The sequence below is a fragment of the Diadema antillarum genome, unplaced genomic scaffold, assembly GCF_040938485.1.
Source record: "Diadema antillarum isolate AM-2024a unplaced genomic scaffold, OU_Dant_1.0 seq00001366_RagTag, whole genome shotgun sequence".
Classification (NCBI taxonomy): Eukaryota; Metazoa; Echinodermata; class Echinoidea; order Diadematoida; family Diadematidae; genus Diadema; species Diadema antillarum.
The window spans coordinates 261951-270741 of record NW_027272128.1 but is presented as its reverse complement, the minus strand read 5'-3'; the positions used below and the strand labels follow the sequence as shown (position 1 = coordinate 270741).

General features: G+C 40.9%; 1 protein-coding gene across 1 annotated transcript; it reads left to right on the top strand.

Annotated features, from left to right (window-relative positions):
• The first annotated feature begins 682 nt into the window (after positions 1 to 682).
• Positions 683 to 7524, top strand: LOC139708671 (retinol dehydrogenase 11-like). Its single transcript, XM_071620605.1, has 6 exons — positions 683 to 775; positions 1902 to 2141; positions 2744 to 2836; positions 3364 to 3549; positions 4266 to 4372; positions 7234 to 7524. Exons 1-6 carry the CDS (start codon positions 736 to 738, stop codon positions 7411 to 7413), a joined length of 846 nt encoding a protein of 281 aa, XP_071476706.1. The 5' UTR covers positions 683 to 735; the 3' UTR covers positions 7414 to 7524.
• The last annotated feature ends 1267 nt before the right edge of the window (positions 7525 to 8791 follow it).

Genomic DNA, 8791 nt, shown 5'->3' with positions numbered 1-8791 from the left:
GTCAATACATTCAGTACACGTAACAGGCGGAGGCAAAGGTACATCACAGAACTATATACACACAGTGTAGAGTGTGTATAGAGTTCTGCGAGGTACATTGTGTGTGTGCGCGCGCGTCCGCCGGAAGATGTCAGAGATTTCGCTGCACCATCATCTTTAGTATCCCCCAGTGTCTCTGCAAGCTAAAAGATGGAAGATCGAGAAAGCAGGAGGCCAGCGCAGGTTCCGTGAATATTGAAACGCTCGGCTCTTTCGTCATGCACGAAAATGCATTATGCATGTAGCTAATTAATTTTTCTTTTTCGTCCTCGACGTCGACACGGAGGCGGAGAGGGGACGAAACCCGCGCCATTCGATGTAGGATACTCTCCTGCGGCCGACGGCACCGGTCGCAGCTGCCCGGAGCCGACGGCTCGGGAGGAGATAGAGAAACCAGCAACGCCGAAATAAAACAGGAAATACATAAGGCCGCGACAACAACAACAACTTCGAGTATTATAGTATAGGATGACACGACATTGAAGCAAAATTCTGTGCATTGATGAAGGGATCGTACGATCTCCGAGTATTTACTGCATGTGCTTGGTACACTGTACAAAACCTAACAACCCGCCTGTTAAAATGACTGTCCTGGAGCTTGTACTCCTTTTATTCGTCATCTCAGCGATTATCGTTTCGGCAGTCAGACTTTTCATCAGGGTAACGCAAAGATTTGCAGATGTGGAGAGGTACAGCATGGAAGGAAAGACAGTGCTAATCACTGGAGGAAGCAACGGTGAGTTGTCCGTTTGCCCCGCCGATACTGCCCGCTCAGCTGCTGCCTGTGAGAGGGCCGAGGGCGAGGCCGAGGGTCCACGTCCTGGCGAAGGAGCAAGCCCTCCTACCTCCTAAAATCACAAGACACAACACTGAACTGCGTTGTGTTATGACAGTGTAGTAGATGCAGTGTTGTCATAAACCACGCAGTTTACTCATAATATATGGCGGGAATGTTAGAAAGTTGTTGTTGTTGTTGTTGGTTGTTGTTGTTGTTGCTGTTGTTGTTGTCGTTTGTTTGTGTGTTGTTGTTGTTGTTTTTTTTTTTTTTGGGGGGGGGGGGGAGGGGGGAGCCTGGCTATTACGGGTATTAGTATAGCTCAATCAACCCGGCGGCGTGCACAGTGATCTACTCCGGCTCTCTCGTACCCGATTGCGTATGACACAGAGGTTACACTTACAGGAAGCCGATAGCGACTGTGCTGTCTGCACATTAAAATACCATTAATTCAAGACGAAAGTGAATTATTGCAACACCATGTTAGATTCTGTAAAGTATGATGTACAAATCAGAATGTATTGTAAGGAAGGGGCTTGAATACGAGTAACCCTGGGGCGCTCCTTCATACGGTTTTCGTTCGGGCTGGTCGCAGGTAGAATATGAGGTACTATAGTATTGGAGTAACCCCGGGGTGCTCCGTAACACAGTTATACTGTGTTTGCTTCGCACAGTCGCAGTTAGTATTGGAGAAGACATCCTGTTGGTTTGGCAGACTTGGCCTCTTTGTCATGTGGCTTGCATTTACCAAAAACATCAAAATTGAAGAGAAAGAATTCCCAGGCCTGGCCTGGAATATCTTTGGATTGAAGATGTATGAGGGGAGTAAGTATGTCCATTGTTGTTTTTGCAGAGTCAATGAGAAAACTTTTCCTTCAACTTTATAATCATATTGTAGTTGGAGAACAGTTGTGGGACCCCCCATCCCCCACATAATAAATAGCTGCCACCTTTTTGGTGCACTTTGATGTGTGTAGGATGTTCTGAATCGACGATTATTCACAGTGTGTGTTAATCAGACCATGTGCTAAATCATGCTTGGAAGAAGATATGGTCCTCAAAACTCATCCTTTTTTTATCTCAACAGGTATTGGCAAAGCCACCGCCAAACTTCTTGCACGGAAGAAGGCCAGAGTCATCATCGCCTGCCGTAATGTGGAAAAGGGTCGTGCTGCCGTAGACGAGATTATCGCTGCTACAGGGAACAAGGACGTCCGTGTGAAGAAGCTTGACCTGTCATCCCTCGCATCAGTGCGCTCCTTTGCAAAGGAGCTGAAAGAGGAAGAATCGGCATTGCATGTCTTAATCAACAATGCAGGCATTCTGGGTAGGAGATGCTTTGTCCCATGCATGTTCTAAAATAATATCCCTGAGAGCAAGACAGGAGTGTTGTATTGTGCATGCCAGGAATAGATTGCATCAAACTCGTATTGGGTTACAAATAGTGTGACGCCGAGCAATATAAAGTTTTTGTTTTTTTATCACGTGTTCAAAATCAAGCAAAAGGTAACCAAGATTCACAAGCCTGTCTCTTGTCTAACAGAAACTACGCAATACTACTACTTCTATGTTACCGTAAGTAAATGAGTACAGTGAGAATCATTGACACGAACTTGCAGGCAATATCTGTGTAATTGAAAAGTTAATACCCAAAAAAAACCCCACCTAGTTATCAGTAATCCAAGAAGATCTTATGTGAAACAATCAGGGCATAGTTACTTGTGTATATGACAGAATTTAGGCCACGCTGTCAGTGTTTGTGATTCTCAGTGTGTTGTAAGTTCATATCAGGTGCAACTCTGGTATTGTACACACATAAGTACACTGTACTTACAAACGATTCCCACTCCTCATACAGTAATATGTATGCTTGGTCTGGTTGAGATAAATGGCTTTTGTTCAACATTTTTCTCAATGTTCTTCTTCTAGCACCAGCCAAGAAGACCATCACAGAAGATCATTTAGAGATGACCTATGCAACAAATCACTTTGGCCCATTTTTGCTGACCAATCTCCTCCTAGGTAAATATTTAGCATATTTATAATGTGGCTCCTAGAAGAAGAGGATTCCCTTACAGTAATAGGAATGGACAATGTTGTGATTAAATCATACCATGTGCAGTTTATCAATGTCATTGATGGATACAGAAACATCCAGTTCTTTCTTGTTAATCTTTGGACATTCTTAATTCAACAAGGCTCACATTTTGTGTCATGCAATGTGGAAGTTTGTTTGTGAATATGTGATTTGAACTTCAATTTCAGCTCTTTTGATCAATACAACTTATTTCAGGGGGGGGGGATTAGTAGAGAAGGAATGTAATCAATTTATGTACCACGGGTAGTTATAAGTGTATGTATTTGTTTGAAATATATCATTTCAGCACTTGACAAGATTCTTATACTGTATACTTTTAGCTGGATGATGAAGTGTGAATGATTCTCCAGATTGATTTTTTTTAAATGTAATTCAAAGTTTCAGATTTTATTCTTTTGAAAATACTTCAAGGGATGTTGCATCACTTAATGATTGCCTTTCCTGCCTTTAGAACTCTTACAGAAGTCTGCTCCAAGTCGCATCATCAATGTCAGCTCTGTGGTATATGCCATGGGACGCATCGAGTTTGATAATCTGTGTGCCGAGAGGAGCTATAGCAGCTACTCGCTTTATGGCCACACAAAGCTAGCCAACATCCTGTTTACCAGAGAGCTCAGCAAGCGTCTTGAGGGCACAGGTAACTTTCTCTGTTTCATTGTTCCATCGTCAAAATGCCTTTCCCAGATTGCAAGCTCTACTCTGATGTTCTGAACACGGTGTTTGGTGTAGGTGCCCCCCAGTGACGAAGGTTATGCCTACAGAGCTGTTGTCATGATTTTCTTTTTTCCCTTGGGGGGGGGGGGGGGGGGGGAGGTGTGCTGAATGGATGTAAGGTTGACTTTATGGTACTTGATCATGGACTGAATAATTAATCCGAAGCGAATCAACAAAGCTAAATTTAAAACAGAGCAAGCATTTTAGCATACCTGACAGTTTCACTTACTATGTATGGTTCTTCAGTAATGTGGTGTGGATGACATTGCAAATGTGCATTCCCTATGATGAGGATTGTTGTGGTAGAATGATAAATCTGTTAAGGTTTGCGAGAATTAATGCAGCTTCATCATATGGTAATTTATGTGCCATGCTAAGCCATACATCATTGTGCAATTCATACCATAGTTGAGGATTTTATGAATTTAGTGTCTCATTCTTTCATAGATATTTATACCTGATCTGAAATGGAACCACATGCTCAGATATTTCAAACAATGGTGAACTTTATCATTTGAGAAGGAAGACAATTGAAGAGAAGTTTGATGTTCAAGGCAATACTAGTAGCTGTACAGCAGAAAGTAAGAAGTGTGCTCTGTTTACCAAAGCTTATGGGCTAACTGTACACATTCCTTTCAGGAGTAACTGCAAACTGCCTTCACCCTGGCACTGTGAGGACTTCATTGCTAAGCTACAGGCCAGAACTCAAGCTTATATCTTTCATCTTTGGCTCTCTCTTCTGGAAGGTAAGAGGAAGCTGGATATAATGAGGCATTTTATGGAGTTGTTACATCTCGTCTAATTTCATACAAACTTGACAGATAAAAAGCAAGTTTGTTGGCATGATCAGTTCGATCTATTTGTGCTCAAAACTACAGTCATGGAGTCGATGGCTTTCAGTTATGTGTCTCTGCCCTAAAGATGACAGTGTGAATTAAATTGAAATGTGTTGATTACAAGTTGAAGGGACTTCCCACATAATTATCTCAATGTGGCATAGCATTTTATTCATAGACTATTTATGGACACCAGAATGTCTCTGGCATCTTTCATTTGGCATCATGCCAGCAAAGTAAGGGAGTGATCACCCTACTTTGTATTGCCTCGCAAAGATATACCTCCACTCAGCCAGCTGCCACCCCCGCCACTGCAAAACCAGTATCCCTTACAGTCAAGCCCTCAGACTTCGCCGTATCTGCTCTGAGGATTCTGAGTTTTCTTTCCATGCCAGGAACCTGAAGAGACATCTCGCAGCCAGGGGCTATGGTACCAGGAGAATTCAACAAGCCATCAACAAAGTTCGTTCTCTCCCCAGATCTGAAGTTCTCAAACCGAAAACCAACAAGCAGGACATCACTGACAGAATACCCCTTGTGACCACTTTCCATCCCAATCTACCCTCTCTCCACAATATCCTTCGTGATAATCACCATATCCTTCACACCTCTGATCGTCTCTTACAGGCCGTCCCAGATACTCCCATCCTGGCATACCGACGCCCCCACAACCTTAAGGATCTCATCGTCCGTGCTGAAGTACCCTCCCTCACTGACAATTCTTCTCCTTTACAGCATGGCACATTCAAATGTTCAGCCAGTAGGTGCATCATTTGTAGCATACACATCCATGAGAGTGACTCTTTCACCAGCAACTCTACCGGCCTCTCACACCACACAAAGGGAAACATCACTTGTACTACCACTAATGTTGTGTATCTCATCACTTGCAGAGTTTGTAGAATCCAGTATGTTGGGGAAACCAAGACTACACTCAAAAGACGCTTCTATGGACACAGATCTACTGTCAACACAGCCAAGCTCGACACTCCAGTGGGCCACCATTTCAATCTACCCGATCATTCCATCACTGATATGACTCTACAGGGCATTGAATCTTTAGGCACTCGTCCAGACACAGTCAGAACCAGCAGAGAGAAGCTCTGGATGAGACGACTTCACACCATCCAACCCCATGGCCTCAACATCCAGGAGGGAAATGACTAACCACCTTTATTTTTTCATTATTATTACCACCATTATTATTTTTTTCTCTTTTTCATTTTTTAATTTCATTTTTTTCTTTCTTTGCGCTTTTTTCATTTGCAGATCCTTTTTTCCCCAATTTATTCCTTCCTATAGCCCGAGTCTTTTTTATACAGCCTTTTCCGCCTACACATACACACACTAGGTTTGTTTGTTTATACATACTTGTGCTTATTTTGCCCTGCCTGCTTATCTACATACATGTATACAATTTTCTCTCCCCTAGTTTTCACATGTGCTTTATTTTATTTCTTTTATCTATCTATCTGTATATATATATATATATTAATTATTTTTTTCATTACTGTTATTCCATTGTCACTTTTGCCATTACTATATGTGTATATACTTTGATATGTTTGATTACTTCCTTTTGTTGCCTCCTCCTGGTACACCTTTAGGGCTCCCTGTTTGTTCAGCCCCCCCCCCCCCCCCTTCCCTTGCTGTTGCTTTTTTCACTCTTTCCCTTTCCATATCCTTCTGGTGTTCCTTATCTTCTTTGATGTTGCCTCCCTATTCATCCTTTCCTTCAATGGTTGCCTCCTTGATCCTCATGATCATTACTGACCCTCCTCCGCCTTTTGTCTGTCCGCTCTGCTCTGCCTTTTGTCTGTCCACCCTCCTGCTCGCTCTAATCCCCCTCCCTTTACCTGTTGGGCTCCTTGCCCATGACTTCCCACCCTCTCCTTTGTTTTCTTTGTTTTGTGTACCCAGCCTGTCCCTGTCTGTTCTTGTTGTGTGAAGTCCTTATATGTGATTGCTTTCCCTGCCTGTTTGTCATTTTGCCTCTGACGAAGATTCTGCTAGGATCGAAAGCTCAGGCCCCTTTTGACTCCAAAGATATAGTTTGTCTACAGATACTGAAGCTGTATACCACTATCTGCTGGCCTACCAAACGTCCTGCATTCGAGTTGATCCAATATCTTTAAATTTTTGAAAATGTTAAAATGAGAGCACATACCCCTAATGTACATACTGTAAAACGAGGAATGTTCGCGTGCATTTCAATTTCGCGAATTTCGCGAGCGCCAAGATTCGCAAAATTAAAATGCACGCGAAATTTCTTGTCTACACTATATGCATTGAACGCCAGTGGCAATTCGCAAAAATTTCGTGCCACGGAAAAGGCCGTCGGCTCCAATTCGCGAAAATTTCGTGCCGCGAATATATTATGTTTTACAGTATCAGGTTCTTGATGGTACTCTCTAACAATGTAAGAAGATAAAACAGGACCTTCCTCGATAACAGGCTTGATAGTAGGGAATTTTGTGTGTTAGAACTACTATTCCCAACCATATCTTATTGATAACTGTGCTCTGTTTGTCACTCAGCAGTGTTTCTGACCCTAACAATTAGGTATAGAGATGAGATAAAGCTCCTCACCGGCACTGTATGATTTAATGTATGACAATGTTTGTACCTTGGCCCTAATTTTTATTAGGGCCAAGGTAAGGGAGGAATTCACTAAATGTCAACATACCTTTTGGTAATACATAGCTAAGTATGTTGCAACAAAAATGCTATGGGATGTAAAGAGTGATGTCTGTCATTCCTTCTCCTTGCAGGATCCGGAGGTTGGAGCTCAGACATCTCTCTACCTTGCCGTCTCGGATGATGTCAAAGACCTCTCTGGCTGTTACTTTGACAACTGTCGAGCCGTCGTGCCCTCTGCTAGGGCAAGGGATGATGGGATTGCTCGCAAACTCTGGGAGACGAGTGAAAAGCTAACAGGACTGTATCGATGATGCATAGATGCATAGATAGACCCTGTTATTAGAACAGGGTGTGGTCTCCAGCCTCGTCAGAATGTCCTGTCACCTTGACAACTGTGGAGTCTGCCATGGGTGGTGTAATCAATTGAGAGACGATGCATGGAATATTGGACAAGCCTCATGTAGTTGCCTTTATCTTTACACAGTGGTACAATGAGAAATTGTGTGCTCTGGACTATTTGTCTCAGGGTGATAAATCACAATTCCATTATCAAAAATTCCATGACAGACCATCAGCAGTAGCTGCCATCCTTTCCATGTTGTGTTCTGATAATGGCATAGGTAATGTTCCAGTGATAAATCATGCTCCACATTTCAGTTTTTGATAATTCAAACTCTTGTAATAAATTATGATGTATGAAACAATGGATGAGCCTATTGTATGACTAATGTATTTGAGTAGAACTATGTATAGTTACACTTGTGTGTGTACATGTATATGAATAATTGCTATATATTCCGGGTTTTTAGGTCCTTACCGTAACATGTTTCCCATATTATATATATATATATATATATATATATATATATATATATATATATATATGTATGTATATATGTGTATATAAATATATATATATATATATATATATATATATATATATATATATATATATATATATATATATATATATATATGTATATATGTATGTGTATATAAATAAATATATATATATATATATATATATATATATACATGTATGTATATATATATATACTGAAAGAAATTAGACTTTATATATGCAACCAACAATGAGGCACCGCGCACGTTTGGGACCCAGGGAACTATCTCTCGCACTACATGTATATATATATATATATATATATATATATATATATACATATTTACATGGATGCATAGATATACAGATACACACATACTCATGCATAAATACAGTGAGTTCTGAGATGATTATAATTATTACAATTATGATGCGTCAGACAGAATGCTTATGAACTTCAATGATTTTGTTTATTTGTCAAGATTCTCTCAGTTCCTAAAAATTGGAAACCAATGTGTGAAACTGCTCGTGGCAAAAAGCCTACCATGAACAGATGAGAAATCTTAGAAATTACAAAATACATAACATAAACAGAGCTTCCTCAACCCTCCTAAACAGTAGAGTATAGTGACTACCCGACCATACCAAAATACATGTATATACTAAACATGGAATCGAAAAGTCTATGCAGCACAAGAAATAAGCATTCTATGGTAATGACGTAAAGATCAAAGCATAAAGGCAAAATTGCATAACGTCAGCAATTTACAAAGGGCAAATATATAAAGCACATTTAAAAAAAATCTCGGAAGTTTGTAAGTCCACGTAAAGGGAACTTCTCTCGGATA